The sequence below is a fragment of the Glycine max genome, chromosome 1 (assembly GCF_000004515.6).
Source record: "Glycine max cultivar Williams 82 chromosome 1, Glycine_max_v4.0, whole genome shotgun sequence".
NCBI classification, from domain to species: domain Eukaryota; kingdom Viridiplantae; phylum Streptophyta; class Magnoliopsida; order Fabales; family Fabaceae; genus Glycine; species Glycine max.
The window spans coordinates 41,324,565-41,344,749 of NC_016088.4; the positions used below are offsets into that span (position 1 = coordinate 41,324,565).

Genomic DNA, 20,185 nt, shown 5'->3' on the forward strand with positions numbered 1-20,185 from the left:
TTAAATTATTAATTAATACTACCTCTGTTCCTATATATAAAATTCTTTCAACTAATTTACATCCATTAAAAAATGAGTTATTTTAGTTAATCACATTAAATTTGTCAATTATTTATATTGCTCTTCCAAAATTATCTTTATTTCTCTCTCCGTTTAATTGTTTCTCAATTAGGAGTAATTAATGTTTAACGAAAAAATATTGTAATTAATTAAGGGTATTATAATATAAAAAATAATTAATAATTAAATCAAACTTTTAGAAGATGATTTTATAAAGAAGGAGAAACAATAAAGTGAAAATGATCTTACATATGTTGACAATATGGTTAGAAAAATAGAAAGAGGAAACTAGAGAGAATTGAGAAGATTCTAATCCATTTGACATACAAGCTACATCAATTACTACTCAATTTATAGTACAATAATTCATAATTATTATATGACTAACCATTAAGTCCTTTATTTAATACATAGACTCAATATTCTTTAAGAAAGATTTCAACTTCAAGTCTTAGTATTAAAAAAACATAATTGAGAGGCAAGATTTTACTAAAAATAACTAATCAATTTTTTCAATAAAAATTAATCATTACAAAATCAATAAATACTTTATATTAAAATAATGACCCAAAAATAATCATTACATGACTTTTCAATTAACACACTCTAAACATAACGTCATAATTCTTTTGATTCTAAGTGGTTACACACTCATTCATCTTTTAAGGAGAACTCACAATCTTTCATTTTCTAATTATTATTGTCCGGAAATATATTTTAAAGCTAATAATTTTAAAAAATGAGCAGAAATAGTAATATAATCGTTAATGGCATTGCTCAATATTAAAATTATAAAAAAATTAATATATTTGTAAATAGTTAAAGTTTGTTCGTCTCTCATTCACACACACTATATATATAATATTTTCATTCTTTATTCTGCATTAACAACTTCATGATTTTTAATGGCTGCAGCATTTTAAAAGAACAAAATCTTTCGGGTATTATCTCAGCGGATCTGGTCAGATTACCCTATCTCCAACAAATGTAAGTATGATGTAACATTCTTAACTTACAATTTGACATTATAATATACACGCTTTATTATCTTTTAATAAAATTATAATTTTTAGTTCATGAATTCTTTTTCTTTGTTTTTAATCTTTTAACTTATTATTTCATCCTATTTTTAGTCTTTTAACAATTTTTCCTTTCTAACTTTTAGTTTCTAAAAGAATTAAAAATAAGGACGAAAAAATTAAATGACTAAAAGAAAAATGAAAAATAAATTAAAAGAATGAAAACAGAAATAAAAAATTTAAGAACTAAAAATATAAATTTAAAAATGTTTTCGGACTTAAAAGACAATTTATCTTGATATATACCTTCATTAGTATTATTTGATTTATTAATTCTTTGTCTTTAATTTATTGCAGTGACTTCACTCGGAACTACCTTAATGGTACAATTCCTAAGCAATTGGGAACCTTAAATCTCGTCAACATGTAATATATCATGCTTTGTTCCTTTGCTTTCACTCTTAATTTTCCTCCTTCATGAGTGGCCCAATTTAAAATATTAAAAGATAAATACTATTATTTGATTAGGATTCTCTTGAGGATAGAATTAAAGACAATGGTACAATAAAAAAAAAAAAATTAAAGACAACGGGTTTTCGTTTTTCTCTTTTTTTTAATGTCTCATAATTTTTTTTAATTTGTTATCTTGTCCTTATTTCCTAAAACAATGGGGAATCTAATTGTACAATTTCCCTTTTGTAAGTTCCTTTCTTGGAAACCGTCTAACTGGTCCAATCCCAAAGGAGCTTGGAAACATCACCACTCTCAAAGCTTTGTAAGTTTCTGGTTTTGTATATTGAAGTTTTTCCCTTTCTAGTTTTTCTTTTTGTGAGAGTTTAGAGGATCTGAATTTAAAATGAATAGAGTATTGGAGTTCAATCAGTTATCTGGAAGTCTTCCTCTAGAGCTTGGGAATCTTACCCAGATTGAAAAACTGTAAGCCCTTTTCAGTAGTCTCTGTATGACTTTGAATTTGGTTGATCGATATTGATTTCTGAAGCTAAGTTTATTGATCATTTGGTGCATATTCTATGCCTTCCATTCATTACTTGTTCCTTTAGGCATCTAACCTCCAACAATTTCACTGGAGAGTTACCTGCAACATTGGCTAGGCTCACAACATTGAAGGAACTGTAAGCTTTGTGCATTTAATATGTTAGATTGTATTGTATTTGACATTGAGAATGCTTAGGCCTACTCTATCTTATGCTGAAATTAACTTTATTTTGAAGAGTTGGGGAGACAAGGATCTAACTCTTAGCCATTTAATTATGGAGGTTTTGATGCCATGTCAAGAATCAACTCTCAAAGATTAGGAAGTTAGTTGAAAGATTATGTTTGGTTTTATATCTCTAACGTATTTAACTTCTATTTGTGGTTTATCCTCCTACAATGCAGTAGAATTGGCGACAATCAATTCTCTGGAGCAATACCCAATTTTATACAGAGCTGGATAAATCTTGAGATACTGTGTGATTATATTTTTTTCTCCTTTTCTTTAACGAACTTTAGTTGTTTTAATTTCTTTTAACGTAATGTCGCCTTATCCAAAACATATTTTTAGTGTTATGCAAGGGAGTGGTTTGAGTGGGCCAATTCCTTCTGGAATTTCAATTCTGAGAAATCTTACTGACTTGTAAGTATGATGCTCTCTAATGAACCAAGATTTAAGCATTAACATGCTTTTTATTGTATAAGTGATTAAAATATGATATGCAGGAGGGTCACCGACTTGAATGGATCTGATTCACGGTTTCCACAACTTAATAATATGACAAACTTGTTAACACTGTGAGTCAGATGATATGATTATGATTATTATTTTTATTATTCAAGTTATTGTCTTGATAAGAAAGTGTTTCAGGGAATGAAAATAAAGATATGCTTATGTGTTGTTGCTATCACTTTGCATATTGTATGATTGGTTGCCAGAATATTGAGGAGTGTCAACATTATTGGATCCTTGCCAGAGAATCTTGGAAAATTGACTAATTTGGAAGTATTGTAAGTGGTGGTTTATTTTCTTTTCCTTTATGTTCTTTTTAAGATGATAAATCTCAATTTTTATTGTCATATTTTAGTATATTTAGAGTTAAAATATGAGTTTGAGTCTAACTCAACCCCAAAAACTAACTCAGTGGTGAGGGTTGTCCTCTACTTATATATTCTATCTTGACACTATTTCTAGCCAATGTGAAACTTGGGTTTTTTTTTTTCAATATTTAGAAGCTTGTAAAAGTCTTGCATTTTACTCTCACTGATTTGGTGAAGAACTTAAAACATAATTGTTGTATGCACTACATTATAGGAGCTATGTTTTATGTTCCTTTAATTTAATTTTCCCATTAGAAAAGAACATATTCTGACCGTAATTTCTTTTCTAGAGATGTTAGCTACAACAAATTAACTGGACCAATTCCAAGCATTTTTGGTGATCTTCCGCACTTGAATATGCTGTAAGAAATTTTCCATAATTTTTCTATATTTTTACACCAAAATAATCTCATACATTTCTGAGTAGCTAGGAAGTGCTATTCTATTTCATTAAACTTTGTTCAGTTTTAGTTTGAAATGGTAAAAGTTCTAACTGGGTTATTTTGGATAGACATACAGTATCATGGCATGAATTTGCTAACTGTTCGCCAATATGTTTGTTCAACTAAAGACTTAAACATATCGGTGTTTCTGTAGTCTTTTTATTTGGAATGGACACATACATCCCTCATTTGACTTTGCTTGAATGTTCAGAACAATGTATTTAACCCTTTGAAAGAAATTTTTCTCCATATGCTTCTATTTTTTGAGGAAAAAAGCAATAGAAAATAAAGAAAAATTGATAGGAAAAGCAATAAGTGGAATTAAGGAGTAGCAAAGCAGAAAAAGATATCGGTGACTGGAATTTTTGTCATTCATTTATGTTGGTCACTGAATTGAAACTAATATTGGTGAGGTAAAACTAGATAAATCCTTAAAGACAGTCCACGTAATTTTGAATATAGTTCACTAGTCTATTTGTCATTTTTCTATCAATAATTTGAGTTATATTAATTGACTTGATATTTGCTTTGCTAGTTTTTTAGAAGGGAATCATCTCACTGGATCGCTGCCTCGGTTGATAGATAGACCTCACTATGTGTGAGTTACCTTTCAAATGCTACCTATATGATTTATTAATTTAGTAATTCAAGTATTTTGACTGATAAAATGGTGCCCTTGCACTAATTATTTGTTCCTTTTGTGCATAACTTTGGCATAGTGCTTTTAGTGCAAAATATGCAGAAAAATTCTAACTTCGTCCTTAGGAAGAGATAAGAATCCTTTGATCTTTTCATTAAACAAAAAAGTAAAAATAGAAAACACTCCCATATATTAGAGACAAATAATCTGAGTACATTTGGATAGATTTTATAGAAAAGAAAATTCAAGCTTGTATCATTGTCTTTCTTTTTTGTATTTTGACAGTAACGCTATTTCTCCCTTGCCTCGTTGTACTATAAAATCCATATGACAAAAACAAAATTTTGAATATGAAGAAAAAAGGTCTTGGATTATATTACATGCTATACTCTGCTTTTGTTTCTTTTAGCATGATGTAGGCAATAACATTTTTTTTTATAGATAAACTGAATCATTCGGGGAACAAATGATCCAGAGCAACTATGGTAATGTTGAATATAAACTAGAAGAAAAAAGCCATTGTGTTGTTTTTTCACTATTCTATTAGTTATTAAAAGTTTATTTAGTTATTTTGCTATAGAAGAAATAATATTAGAGTGTATAGAAAATTAGTTCAACCAATGAGGAGGATAAGATGTCGGCTTTACTAAGAATTTACCAATATCTTCCACTCTCTCAAATAGAGAGAAACAAAGAAAACAAAAAGCTAAAGAAGCTTGCAAATCTATCTTGTTATCAGAAAGAGATTTCCACAAGAGGAAGACGTGACTATAGAGTCTTATCATATAATGGATCTAAAGAATCTCACTTGAGCATTCTGCTCCATCGATATACATCAAAGAGCTAAATCAGCTTCACATTGACATAAGGCTTCACCGTCCTTATTCTTACCAAAACCTTTGAACTTCACCAAAAGTAACTGCTCCAAACTGAGGAACTAATCCAATGTTTTCCAAAAGAACAAAACTTAGCTTATGTTGTTAGGTACTTTTGGTCTTCTCCATCAAAATTGGAGTTTTATCTTGGAAATCCATGTCAACATTTAATGTTGAGTTTAATTGCGTGAGTTATTAAGGTAAAACATCCCTAAAAGCATCTATCCAACTACATATAAGTTTTGTCTTTGCCATAACTCCAATCTGATTATTCCACAAGTAGTACTTGACAATGTAAAAATATATGACATGTAAGAAGAAAGAGCTGTGTGAGGCCTATAGATCTGTAGCATGTTTTTACTTTTAGTCTCATTAAGTATAGCTGGTGCTAACAAATATTTGACTTCATATGTTGGCTGTAGCCATTGTTGAGGGAAAGATACTCTTTGTCTTGATCAGTTGGTAAGAACTTTGGGAGAACCACACCGCAAAACTTAGCCATTGTAGTTGGAGAGTGTAAGGTCTTATAAACCCTACAATAGAATCCCATACCTAATTGGCTCCTGATAGCCCACCACACACTATAGCCTTAGTGTCCACCTGCATTGCTCACGATGCCAATTGATAAGAATCTTGGGAGAACCGCACCACAAAGGATAGCTAAGGTTTTATAAATTTCCTATTGCTATTAATGATTATTAATAAGATCACCAATAGAATTCCATTTTTGTTGAGTCTGATTTTGGTTCCTGTATGCTTTCCTATGGAAGTGATGCATGCTAATTTTATTAAAAAAAATATGTTACTAAGCAATTGCTGTCATAATATTTTCTTCTTTTAGCTACTCATAAACTTTTTGATATTTTGTTGCTGGAATTTTTTTCCGTACTTCGTTATAGTTGTATGCTCTATGCTCAATTCAATAGTTGATAAGTAGCTCATAGCGGACCATTTTGATTTTCCCTTTGATGGAATCTCCTATTAAGACTTTTAGAATTCTTAATCAAGTCCATGAAGTCAACATCTTGTGTGATCTTAGTTTCTAAATCACACATTATATGAACCTTATACAGAGATCTCTCATATAACAATCTTAGCATCGGCAACAACATAGAGGAGCTACAGTGTCAACGGGAAACTGTGTAAGACTCCTTGCAGTTTCATACTTTTATTTTTCTTTATTTTTAATTTTGTAGTTTTAAGAAGCTATCTAAGCCTTGACCATTTACCATATGCCTCAGGAACTTGTTTGCTTCATTTTCTAATGGAAACAGCTTGTAAGTTTAATGTTCTTAATTCTATATTTTTTTATACTAAATATTAACAAGTTTATACAGGTTATAATGTGTGCTGATTTATCACCCCTACCTCACTCCATTCTTCCTTTGTAACTTTATTTTATTTTTTCAGAGGAAATGTTTCATGTTTGTCAAACATTCCGTGTAAAAGTAAGTTGATTTATCTTGGTTTTCACTATAGACTATTAGTTATTATTTTGACATTTGAAATGGTTGGTTTTTAATGTATATATACCTTCTTTTTTTTTTTTTTTTTACTTAGAGATACAATAACAAAGGGATATCTCTCGCTACACTAGATTGCCAAACTTTTTATATAAGAAAAAAAGTTGTTGTAGGAGTAGGATACTAAACCTCACTATTAAGTTACAATGGTGTTATAAAACCGAAGAAATGTAATATCATCCTAAATAACTAAGCTTGAGCCTTGATGCCTTGGTGCCTTAAGCTAGTCTTTTGTGATGATTCCAGCCAGGAAAGGTTATTGAAAATTTTCCAGTGACAGTGGACAATGGTGTTTTGTGTTGGATAAAATGGCTACACTCCTGGAGGGAGGGGTGAATAGGAGTGTTCAAAACTTTATAAAAAAAATCCTCTTTAATTTTTCAAAAACATTTTGAAATTTTTTTTCAGACTTTTTAATAAATAAAAGCTTGCTTTGGATAGATCCAAGTATAAAAAATATTTTGAATCAATGATGAGTAAGTGATGCTTTTGAAATTTCCTTTAGTTCTTGGGTTCAGTTTCATATCAGCTTAATCTTTAACAATTACAGTTAACTAAAGCATGTTAAAAAACCAAACTCAATAGAAAGAATTTTAAGGAGAGAGAGAAAGAATTGCACAATGATTTTTATACTGGTTTAATAACAGCCTATGATCAAATAACCTGAGTTTGGATTTACATTAATCAAACACTATGATTACAAACAAACTTACAAACAATATTGAAACAGTTGAAATATTTTGTAATATATATTTTAACTGTACAAGGAAACAGAATAATTATATACGGACAGAATTAGTTACTGCCAGTTAAGAGCTGTAAATGCTATATTTTACACCCTGTCAACACTCCCCCTCAAGCTGGCTTAAAGATATCCTCCATAGACAGCTTGCTAGTGATGTTGTCAAATGATTTTTTGGGTAATCCTTTGGTTAAGATGTCTGCTGATTGTTCTGTAGTGGGAATATATGTAATACAGATCTGCCCCCTTTCTATCTTCTCTTTGATGAAGTGTTTATCAACTTCGATATGCTTGGTCCTATCATGTAGGACTGGGTTATGTGCAATAGATATTGCTGACTTGTTATCACAATATAGTTTTATTGGAGGAGAACTATGAACCTTTAATTCTTGTAGAAGTTTTTTCACCCATAATGTTTCACAAATTCCATGAGCAAGTGCTCTAAATTCAGCTTCTGCACTACTCCTTGCTACAACACTCTGTTTTTTGCTTCAACTAACTAAGTTTCCTCCAACAAAGGTGCAATAGCCTGATGTTGATCTTCGGTCTGTCACACTCCCAGCCCAGTCCGCATCAGTGTAGCCTTTTCTACCTGAAGATGTCCATGGTTTTTATAAAGTCCCCTTCCAGGTGATCCCTTCAAATATCTTAGGATTCTGAAAGCTGCCTCCAAGTGTTCATGTCCTGGTGCATGCATAAACTGACTTACCATGCTTACAGCAAAGGCTATGTCTGGACGCGTGTGAGATAGATATATTAGCCTCCCCACTAGTCGCTGGTATCTTCCTTTGTCCACCATATTTTCTGTTTCAGCTGATTGTAGTTTTAAGTTGGGCTCCATGGGTGTTTCTGCAGCCTTGCATCCAAGTAATCCTGTTTCTTTTAAAAGATCCAGAATATACTTTCACTGGTTCATAAAGATACCTTCCTTTGATCTTGCAAATTCAATTCCAAGGAAGTATTTCAATGGGCCAAGTTCCTTGATATCAAAAGCTTTAGCAAGTTTCTCCCTCAAATTTTTGAGTTCCAAACTATCATCACCTGTCAGAATAATATCATCAACATAAACAATCAAGATAGCAATCTTATTATTTGTTGAATGTTTATAGAACAATGTGTGATCAGCTTGGCTTTGGATATATCCAAGCCCTTTTACCACTGTTCCAAACCTTTCAAACCATGCTCTTGGAGATTGTTTCAGCCCATATAATGACTTCTTTAGTCTACACACCTTATTTCTTCCAAGTTCTTCAAATCCCAGGGGAAGGCTCATAAACACTTCTTCCTCTAGTTCTCCATTCAAGAAAGCATTCTTTACATCCAATTGATGTAAAGGCCAGTTGCAATTTGCAGCAAGGGATAGAAGAATTCGAACAGAGTTAAGTTTAGCGACTGGAGCAAAAGTCTCCTGATAGTCTACTCCGTAAGTTTGGGTGAATCCCTTTGCTACTAATCTCGCCTTGTACCTTTCTACACTCCCATCAGCCTTGCACTTAATGGTAAAGACCCACTTACAGCCCACCTGTTTTTTGTCACGTGGTAGGTCAACAAGTTCCCAAGTCCCAGTCTTTTTTAATGCATTCAACTCTTCTAAGACTGCTAAATTCCAATTGGGATCATCTAGTGCTTCCTCAATGTTTCTAGGCACAAACAGATTTGTTATTTTAGAGGTAAAGGCTCTGTGATTCTGGGAAAGATTTTTATAAGAAACATATTGGGAAATGGGATGGTTTGTGGTAGCCTTTTTTGAGTTTTGAGTGCAGGATCTGGTTCCTTTCTTAATAGCTATGGGCAGTTCAATAGTAGAAGCGGGAATTTCAGTGTTACCTCGACTTTCTCTTGGTATTTCTCCTTGGCCTTCCTCCGGATGTTCTGCTTGGTTTGGTGCTGAGATGATGGGCTGCTCTTTGATCCTTTTAGGATATTTCCGAGTATAAACATGACACTCTTTATTTGACTGTGGTATTTCTTTCCCTGCTTGGGCTCCACCTAAGTCTGGCATAGGATTTCCTTTGGAAAATTCAGGACTTGTTTCCACATGGTCTTCCTTGTTGTGTAACTTGTTTTCATTTGTTTGATCAATAAAATCTGTATTTTCAGTATGCACAACAGGGATAGGCAATGGTTCATGCAAATGTAAAAAATTGTCTTCACTCACATTATCATTCTCCCCCTGAAGGGAATTTTTTTGAAAAAAAGGTTGATGTTCTAGAAAGGTAACATCCATGCTAACACAAAGCTTTTTTGTAATAGGATTAAATACTCTGTATCCCTTGTGGTTTGGAGAATATCCAACAAAGATGTACTTTTCTGCCCTTGGGTCCAGTTTAGACCGAGATATGGAGGGTGTATGCATAAAAACAGTACAACCAAACACTTTTAAAGGCATTTCAGTATGTAATCGACATGCTGGAAAAATTGTTTTGAAAGTGTCCAAAGGTGTGCGGTAATTTAACACACGAGTGGGCATTCTATTTATAAGATAGGTTGCTGTTAGGACAGCATCCCCCCACAAATATTTTGGAACATTACTCTCAAACATGATGGCACGGGCTACTTCAAGGAGATGTTTATTTTTTCTCTCAGCAGTGCCATTTTGTTGACGAGTATTTAGACATGTCGATTGATGCTGAATGCCTTTATTTTTTAGAAACTCATTGAGATTTTTATTAAAATATTCAGTTCCATTGTCACTCCTCAAAATGGAGATTTTTGTGTCAAATTGAGTTTCTATCATTTGTGAGAAAAGTTTAAATATATTAGGAACTTCAGATTTTTCATGCATAAGGTAGACCCAACATAATCGGGTGTGATCATCAATGAATGTTACAAACCACCTTTTTTCAAATTGAGTTGTAATTTTTGAAGGACCCCAAACATCACTATGGATTAAATAGAAAGGTCTAGATGCATGATAAGGTTGAGAGTAATAAGGAGCTCTTTGATTTTTAGCAAGAACACAACTTTCACATTCAAGAGAAGAACAATCAACATTTTTGAATAAGTTTGGAAACAAATGCCTAAGATATTGAAAACTTGGGTGCCCTAGTCGCTTATGCCAGAGCATTATTTGGTCCCTAACAGGTACGGAACTCATACCACTTAGACCCCGAGCTTCTTTATTTTCGAAAGTATTCTCAAAGTAGTAAAGTCCATCCATCATCTTAGCACTGCCAATCATCTTCCTCGAAGTTCGGTCCTGAAAAACACAATGAGTGTCAAAAAATTTCACACTGCAATGGGAATCAGTGCAGATTTTGCTAACAGAGAGAAGGTTATAGGTAAGTTTAGGTACATGTAAAACATTTTTTAAGTCAATGTTTTTAGATAAGGTAATATCCCTTTTTCCTGCAATTGCGGAAAAAGTACCATCTGCAATTCTAATTTTTTCACTTCCAGAACAAGGAGAATAGGTTTTAAATAAAGAAGAAAGACTGGTCATATGATCCGAGGCACCTGAATCAATGATCCAAGGTACATACATATTTGAGGTACAATTAAGGGAGCTAGGGGTACTCCAATTACCTGTTTGTGCCACAGAACCACTAGGTACGGAACTCATACCACTTAGACCCCGAGCTTCTTTATTTTTGAAAGTATTCTCAAAGTAGTAAAGTCCATCCATCATCTTAGCACTGCCAATCATCTTCCCCGAAGTCCGGTCCTGAAAAACACAATGAGTGTCAAAAAATTTCACACTGCAATGGGAATCAGTGCAAATTTTGCTAACAGAGAGAAGGTTATAGGTAAGTTTAGGTACATGTAAAACATTTTTTAAGTCAATGTTTTTAGATAAGGTAATATCCCTTTTCCCTGCAATTGCGGAAAAAGTACCATCTACAATTCTAAATTTTTCACTTCTAGAACAAGGAGAATAGGTTTTAAATAAAGAAGAAAGACTGGTCATATGATCCGAGGCACCTGAATCAATGATCCAAGGTACATACATATTTGAGGTACAATTAAGGGAGCTAGGGGTACTCGAATTACCTGTTTGTGCCACAGAACCACTAGGGGTACCAGATAAAAATTTAGAATTTAACAACCTTATGAGTTCCTCAACTTGTTCCTTTCTCAAAGAAGTCTTTTCTGCCTCATGAGCTGTAGGGAAGGGTCTGTGAACTTTAGGACCTGATTTGTTGCTCTTTAGATGAGCTGGTCTCCCATTAATTTTCCAGCAAGTTTTTCGGGTATGACGTGGTTTGTTGCAGTGGTCACACCAGAGGTTTGAAAAATTCTTTTGGTTAGTTGAACTCTTAAGGGCAGTAGTTTCTGCAGCAAGAGCATTGGTCTTAGAGGAGGTAGAACAACTTTGATCTTTCCCATCATCACACTTCTCCTAGTTTCCTCTCTTCTGACTTCAGCAAAGACCTCACCCAATGAAGGTAAGGTTGCTCTCCCAATGATCCTGCCACGAACTTCATCTAGCTCCTCCTTCAGACCTGCAAGAAATTGAAATATTCTACCTTCTTCCACTGTCTGTTGATGGTTTTTGGCATCCTCTGCTGAGTTCCACTTGTAAGTGTTGAAGAGATCAAGGTCCTGCCAAACCCGCTTCAAAGAGTGGAAGTATTTTGTCACGTTATTACCTCCTTGCCGAATTTCTCTGGCTTGCAAGGTGAGTTCATAAATCTGAGATTTATTCCCAAGGTCAGAATACATTTCTGTAACACTATCCCATAGCTCTTTGGCTGTGGAATAGCACATGTAATTGCTGCTAATGTCCTCCTCCATGGAGTTTACCAGCCAAGTCATGACCATGGAGTTTTCAGCATCCCAAACAGCATACTGTGGATCAGCAGTATCTGGCTTGGGTCGCTCACCATTGAGGTATCTGAGTTTTCCTCTGCCACGAATATACAACTGGACAGATTGGTGCCACCGGAAGTAGTTCGACCCATTGAGTCGAAAGGTGGTGATTTGGACAAAATGAGATTCGCCAAAAATAACTCACTGCAAGTCTTTGGGGGCGACAATCTCCTTCTCCTTATTTTGATCATCGCTGGTGGCTGAGGAACTGTCAGCCATGGCTGCAAATCAGAGGCGTAGAGATCTTTGCTCTGATGCCAAGTTGAAATATTTTGTAATATATATTTTAACTGTACAAGGATTCCTCCTTTTTATAGAGGGAATTACAACAAGTAATTGGCTGCAATTTAGGAAGGAAATCCTAAATTAAGGAAAGAATGAATCATAATAAGAAACTACCTAAAATAGACTAAACAGAAAAGGAAACAGAATAATTATATACGGACATAATTATTTACTGCCAGTTACGAGCTGTAAATGCTATATTTTACACTCTGTCAACAGAAACCTACAACAATACCCTTACATAGTGTAGAACCTACTACATTACATAGTTGTCAATAGCGGCCGTAGCGGCCGCTATAGTGGCGGGGCAGAGCGGAGCGGCACCCATCCGCGACGTACACGTGTGTAGCGGGGCGGTTTCGGGTCGCGGCTGGAGCGGCCGCTATCGTGGCGGAGCGGGTTGCGGAGCGGTTTTTTGCGCCACTACTTCGAAGCATGGGTGGTTTTGAGTGGGTTTGGTGGTTCTGTTCTGTGTTGCTTCTTCTGCTTTGTTCTTCCCAGATAGAGAGAGAGAGAGAGAGGGAGAGAGAGAGAGAAAGAGAGAGAGGGCTCTGTGTTGCTTCTTCTGCTCTGTTCTGTGTTGCTAAGAAACTCTTGATCTCAGATCTCACTTGACGAAGTTGCACCCGCGCGCTCCACCAACTCTTTATCTCCATGTCTCCCAAAATTGTCCTGCCTTAATTATCTACCATGTGTATACAGTATATTCACGTTTTAATATACCATTAGGGGATTCAGCAAAAAAAAAACATATATACCACTAGGGTTGGCTTATGTAGAGGCAAACAATATTAATATATAATAATAATGTTAATAATTAAATAATATAGAAATAATATTAAATAAATATAATAATATCATAGTTTTATAATATTAAAAACTTATATATATATATATATATTTATATTTTTGTTTTTGAACATATATATATATATTATTAATTATTTATATATTTATATTTTTGTTTTAAAGTTTAACATATCTAGTTAAATTGTAGCTGAACAATATTAATATACAATAACAATGTTAATAATTAAATAATATAGAAATAATATTAAATAAATATAATAATATCACAATTTTATAATATTAAAAACTTATATATATATATATATATTTATATTTTTGTTTTTGAACATATATATATTATTAATTATTTATATATTTATATTTTTGCTTTAAAGTTTAACATATCTAGTTAAATTGTAGCCTAACAATATTAATATATAATAATAATGTTAATAATTAAATAATATAGAAATAATATTAAATAAATATAATAATATCATAATTTTATAATATTAAAAAATTATATATATATTTATATTTTTGTTTTTAAAGATATATATATATATATATATATTATATATATTATTAATTATTTATATATTTATATTTTTGGTTTTAAAGTTTAACATATCTAGTTAAATTGTAGCAGAACAATATTAATATATAATAATAATGTTGATAATTAAATAATATAGACATAATATTAAATAAATATAATAATATCATAATTTTATAATATTAAAAACTTATATATATATATATTTATATTTTTTTTTGAACATATATATATATATATATATATATATATATATATATATATATATATACTATTAATTATTTAACATATATAAAAAAAAACATTAGAATAGCGGTCATCCCGCTATCCCTCTTTTGGGGTCGACCCGCTCCGCTGCGCCGGTATTGACAACTATGATACATTACCCAGTTCTCGAGAACCCTTCTCCAGATACAATTGACAATGAAAAAAATTAGGAAAGATTTCACTTGGATAGTGAAGATATGAAAATTTTAGTTCTTATCTTTTTATCACACATAAAGACTACCCTATACCAATTTGATTTGATCCACCATCCCTTTCAAGTTGAGAGTTCTTGAAACTTGGTTATGAATCTTCAAAAAATACTCTCCTAGCTCTCACACTCTCAAAAGGTGAGATCATCACAAATTGAATAGAAGAGTTATGTGAAGAGACTTGAATAAAGGAGAAACAGAGTTAATCTATTATTTTGTCCTTGACCCCTTTTGGTTATCAATTTGAAGATAATAGTCGATTATATCATGGGATAAGCAATTATTTTGTCCTTGACCCCTTTTGGTTATCAATTTGAAGATAATAGTCGATTATATCATGGGATAAGCAATTAATTGCGAAGGTGCCTTAAATTCTTCCAGACTGAAATTATCGATTATCACAAGTAACTAATCAATTATTTGTGAAACTGTGATAAATTCTCAAAACAGGCACTTTGAGATAATCGATTATATTGTTTCATAATCGATTAATTTGTTCATCACTTTAAGACTTAAAAATTTGGAAACTTGTTTCAATCCAGAATTAATCCAAGTTATTTACTAAGTTCATTTTATCAGAAGGGTGCTAGGATAAGTCTATATATGAGGATAATCTAACCTATATCAATTCATCTCACACACAATCATGCAATGAAAGAAAAACGAAAGACAAAGCTATAATAGTTTTGTTCTACTCTAGTTCTATCTTTTTTTTTTGGTGAGTTCTCTAGTTCTATTCTATTTCAATATACAATGGCATCATCAGAACATCAAATCAATCTTTGTCATCATGTTCTTCATTTTGTTGGTTCAAGGTTGTCAAAGATTGAGATAGAAATTGTCATGGTGGTACAAAAATTATGTCCCCAAAATGGAGATAACTGCTTTCCAAGAGAGAAAACAATTACAAGAGGTGACAAAACTGGCGGAGCAGTGACAGTGGATGTTAAGTTGTAATTCAGTAGTTAGTTGTATTAGAGGCTGTTAGTGATAGTTATAGACTTTCTTATATAAGGGAGTCACTGTAAAGTGCAGTAAGTGAATAATAGAATTTTGCATCTATTATTTTCTTTGTTACAAGGAAACTATGTGGAGCATGAGTGTTTCAACAAATTGGTGTTTAGAGCTTTGTTCGTTTCCTGGAACCAGAAGTTTCTTCACAAAGATGATTTCCCGCAATGAAAATTTCCCTGCTTCTCTATCCATCCTCAATGGTAACAACTACAATAGGTGGTGTCTCCAAATCAGAGTCATCTTTCGTTTCAACAATGTCACAAAAATTGTGTAAGACGGTGTTCAAGAACGGGGTAGAAACCCATTGATGGGCAAAGGGAAACTTATCATGATTCAAACAAGAAATATGGTAACATGTTGTTCATTATTTATTAATATGTAGATGCAGATAACATGGGACATTCTTGATAAGTCCTATATGGGTGCTTACAAATTAAAGAAGGTTTTTATTAACGGCCCTGTGAAGGCAATGAGCTTCTATAGATGAATGATCAAGAATGTGGTGGTTGAGTGTTTTACTTAGATGTTGACCCTTACAAATCAAATGAAGACTTGTGGTGAGAAGTTGGAAGATTTGACGATCATTGACGAGATTTTGAGAATCTTATTAAGTCCAAGGTTTGATCACATAGTGGTTGCAATTTAACAAGATACAAATCTTGGAGGGATGAAGGTGGAAGAGATGCAAGGGATACTTGAGGCACAAGAGTTGAGACTTAATGAAAGAAGCTCACTAAGATCTTTAGAGCAAGCCTTGAAAGCTCAGACAAACAGATGAAATACCAGTGATGGTGGCAAGAACAAGAAAGGAAAATGAAAATGGAAGAACAAGTGAAAATTAAAATTCTGGTGAAGGCATCCAATGTTATAATTGTCAGAAGTCATGACATTTTGCTAATCAATGCTAGGGAAAGAAATTGCCAAGAAAGGAAGATGAAGCTCAATCAGCACATGATGAGGGTTCTGATTCCAATAATGTAATGCTAATGACGACTACTAATTTAGAAGGCGATAATTCTAATCTTTGGTACTTGGACACGTGTTATTCCAATCTCAAGACTGGCCAAAGAAAGTGGTTTGTGAATCTTGATGAAAAGGTTAAGAGCAAGATCAATTAGTCACAATAGTAAACTACAGAAGGTATTGACAAGGTGATGGTTCAAAGAAGAGATGGACAATGATCCTTCATCAATAATGTGCTCTATGTTCCCAACACGAAGAACAATCTGCTTAATCTTGGGAAGCTATATATTTGAGAAAGGCTACTCAATAAAGATGGAGCATAAGTTAAAAGTGTTTTGTAGCAAAGGAAAACTGCTCCTTTATCAAAGAATAGAACCTTCGAGATTTGGATTCAAATTATGGAGCATCAGTGCTTAGCCACTGCAATAAGTGATGAGAGTTGGGCGCGGCATCACAGGTTTGGGCATTTGAATTTCAAAATTTTAAATCTATTGAGAAGTAATAGTATGGTGCACGGTTTTCCTCCAATTGAAATATCAAAAAAATTGTGTCTTGAATGCTGTGAGTCCAAGCAACCAAGGAAATCTTTCAAGTTAGAAATACCAATAAGATATAAAGAGAAGCTTGAAGTAATATTTTAATATGTGTATGGCCTCTTTGAAGTGAAGTCATTGGGAGGTAACAACTACTTTGTGTCTTTTATTGATGAGTTTACTAGAAAAAATTGGATTTATCTTATCAACAAAAAGAGTGAAGTGTTTGAGATCCTTAAAAAGTTTCAATTGCTGGCAGAAAAACAAATTAGGAAAGTGATCAAGATGTTTAGAACAAACGGAAGGGTGAATACAACTCATATAAATTTCAAAAATTTTATGACGAAGAGGGAATAGTTTATGAGGTGACATATCATTACACACCTGAACATAATGGTGTTGGTGAAAGGAGAAATAGAAGAATTCTGAATATGGCCAAAAGCATGATGAAAAGGAAGGAAATGCCTCATTATTTTTGGGGGGAGGCAGTATCTATTGCTTCCTATATCTTGAAAAGAAGTCCAATAAGGAGGCAAAAGGAAACCCCACCTGAAGAAGCTTGGTCAGGGAACAAATCTGATGTGAGTCATTTTTGAATATCTGGCTACTTATGCTTTAAGCATGTACCTGAGCAGGCTTGAAGGAAGATCACGTTGAACAAATGGTGCTAATTGGATATCATCCAATATGTGCTTACAAGTTATATGATCCAAGAAGGAGAAAGGTTGTCATTAGTAGAGATGCATGGTGGATGAAACAAGGAGCTGAAACTGGGAAATAAATGCTGCTAGTAGCATTGAAAGGATTGTGGCTATGAACCTTGAAAATGATCAAGATAAAGAAAGTTCAGTATCAACTAGAAACCATCCTAGAAAGTCTCAAATGGAGAGGCATATGCCACAAATGTTGAATGACAATTTTGAAATTTTTCCTGATGCAACAATTACTGTAGAAGGAGACTTAGTAAAATTTGCTTTGTTCTCTGAGACAGAGCTTGTGAGTTTTGAGCAAGCTCTACAAGTCTCCAATTGGGTGGCTACAATGGAAGAAGAATAGAAGTCAATTTAGGAAAATCAAACTTGGAAATTAGTCTGTTTGCTTCATCAAAAGAGACCCATAACTATAAAGTGGGTCTACAAGATCAAAGTGAAGCTTACTAGAGAAGTGGCTAAATACAAGGCCAGATTAGTGGCAAAGGGGTTCCTGCAATAACTTGGCTTGGATTATTATGAAGTTTTTGCTTCAGTTGCAAGGATTGAAACAATCAAACATGTGACCGCAGCTACTAGCTATAGGGGGTGGTCACTTTACCAATTAAATGTGAAGTCAGCCTTTTTAAATGGGCCCTTAGAAGAAGTTTATGTAAGTCAACCACCTGGATTTGAAGCGATAGGACAAGATGACAAAGTGTACAAGCTAGGAAGGCTTTATATGGCTTGAAAAATGCCCCTCAAACTTGGAACAAGAGAATACATAATTTCTCCTGCAACAAAATTTTGTAAAATGCATTGCTGAACATGGTCTTTATGTTGGAAACTCAACAGCTTCGCATCCATTGACTGTGTCTATATTTGGATGATCTGTTAGTGACTGATAGCAATGAAGTAGAAATAGTTGAGTTAATGAAGAGGATGATCAAAGAATTTGAAATGTAAGATTTGGGGGTGTTATCCTACTTTCTTGGAATAGAGTTTCCTACCACTAGGAAGGGAATTTTCACACATCAGAAGAAGTATGCGACTGTTGTCCTAGAGATTCAACATGACTAATTGCAATCCAACCACCACTCCAGCTGAAATGAACTCAATGTAGTTATTCCTTTCTATTCTTAAAAATCCTCCAAGTCATAAATCATAAAATCTCCTATGACTCAAAAATCCGATATAATTTTTTTTAAAAGAACTGTTCAAGAAACAAATGATTCCCTCTTTCACTCCTGGTCTCAAATTGGAAAAGGAAGGGAGTAAACAATTGGTTGATGCTACACTATATAAACAGATTGTAGGATACCTATGCATCACTGTACCTTACCTGGCCAACAGTGTTGGCCTGATAAGAAAAATTATAGAGAAGTGGAGGAAACCTCCCATCTTGGTAGCCAAAAGAATTTTGAGGTATATCAAAGGAAAATTGGATTTTGGCATATTGTTTCCTAATGATAAAAGGTGTTTGAGTAGAAGAGCACAACATTGTATGATTTTATGTTTGGCAGAGCACTAACCTCTCAATACTCAAAGTAGCAAAGTGTGGTAGCCTGATCTTCATGTGAAGTGAAATATATAGTTACATCTATGGTAGCTTGTCCAGCTTTGTGGCTGGAAACTTTATTGGAGGAGCTAAACCTGAAAACTAAACTAATGAGAATGTTGATTGGGGGGGGGGGGTTAAGTTGTAATTCAGTCAATTACTTGTGTTAGAGGGCTGCTGGTGACAACTATAAACTTTCCTATATAAGGGAGTCACTGTAAAGTACAGTAAGTGAATACTAGATTTTTCTGTGTGTGAATATTCTCTGTTACAAAGAAACTGATGATTAGTGTGAATGTTTCAATAATGGATGGAGACAAGAAAAGAAGATCAAATAGAAAAGTTAATAATGATAATAATAAAAAAAAAGAATGCTTCCATATTTTTGGAATATGGCAATAGAAATATGACGGGCAAGTCAGAAAATCAAATTAAAATTTGACTAAATTATAACAATAGATTTTGTCTACTCACCTTTTAGGAGTTTCCTGTTGCAACCTACCTTCAATCTAATAACGGTAAGATGCATTCAGCATTCATTTTTAGAGATCCGATTCTCGTCGTTGAAGTCGAGTTGGATGCTAGTACAAAGGATCTTTCATGGCCTCTCTAAGTCCCACCCATCTTGCATATGAATTTCGCAAATAGAAAATGCATGTGAGATAGAAGAGAAGATTAGAAGAGGATGAGAATGAAAGTTAGAAGAGAGAATGAAAAACATAGAGAAAGAAGATTTTAAAAAAAAAAACTTAGGTTTCAAATTTTAAATCATAATACCTAAAGATGAGTGCAGTTGGAGCACTACTTGTCATGGTCTACTTGATGCGACAATTCTGGCTCCATGGCCTTGTCTAGTGGCGCCGTTGAGAAACAGTTATGGGTCCGACGTTTCGGCGCAATGAAGGAACAAAGGAATAAAACAAAAGAGAGACAAGGAAGGGAGGAGATAATGATACAAAGATTTCATAGCTGGAAAGTGTGTAGCAAAATATACATCTCTTTTAAATAGAATGGAATGCGAAAAGTATGAATATGAAAGAGAATGGAATGGAAAAACGATAAATACTTAATGGCAGCATAAAATGGTGATGATGTTATGACCTCGAATAATATATCC

General features: G+C 33.4%; 1 protein-coding gene across 2 annotated transcripts in view; it reads left to right on the forward strand.

Moving 5' to 3' along the window:
* Positions 1-20,185, forward strand: part of LOC100798947 (probable leucine-rich repeat receptor-like serine/threonine-protein kinase At3g14840) — a 35,686-nt gene that overhangs the window by 5,047 nt on the left and 10,454 nt on the right. Inside the window, exons 3-16 of one of the 2 annotated variants that reach the window (XM_006574114.3) lie at positions 976-1,047; positions 1,437-1,505; positions 1,783-1,854; positions 1,944-2,015; positions 2,141-2,212; positions 2,478-2,549; positions 2,644-2,715; positions 2,799-2,870; positions 3,012-3,083; positions 3,464-3,535; positions 4,152-4,214; positions 6,205-6,273; positions 6,373-6,408; positions 6,542-6,579. In XM_006574114.3, coding sequence (XP_006574177.1) covers positions 976-1,047; positions 1,437-1,505; positions 1,783-1,854; positions 1,944-2,015; positions 2,141-2,212; positions 2,478-2,549; positions 2,644-2,715; positions 2,799-2,870; positions 3,012-3,083; positions 3,464-3,535; positions 4,152-4,214; positions 6,205-6,273; positions 6,373-6,408; positions 6,542-6,579 — 923 coding nt within the window. The remainder of the gene's footprint in view (positions 1-975; positions 1,048-1,436; positions 1,506-1,782; positions 1,855-1,943; positions 2,016-2,140; positions 2,213-2,477; positions 2,550-2,643; positions 2,716-2,798; positions 2,871-3,011; positions 3,084-3,463; positions 3,536-4,151; positions 4,215-6,204; positions 6,274-6,372; positions 6,409-6,541; positions 6,580-20,185) is intronic. The other variant, XM_014774681.2, reaches the window with a different exon arrangement.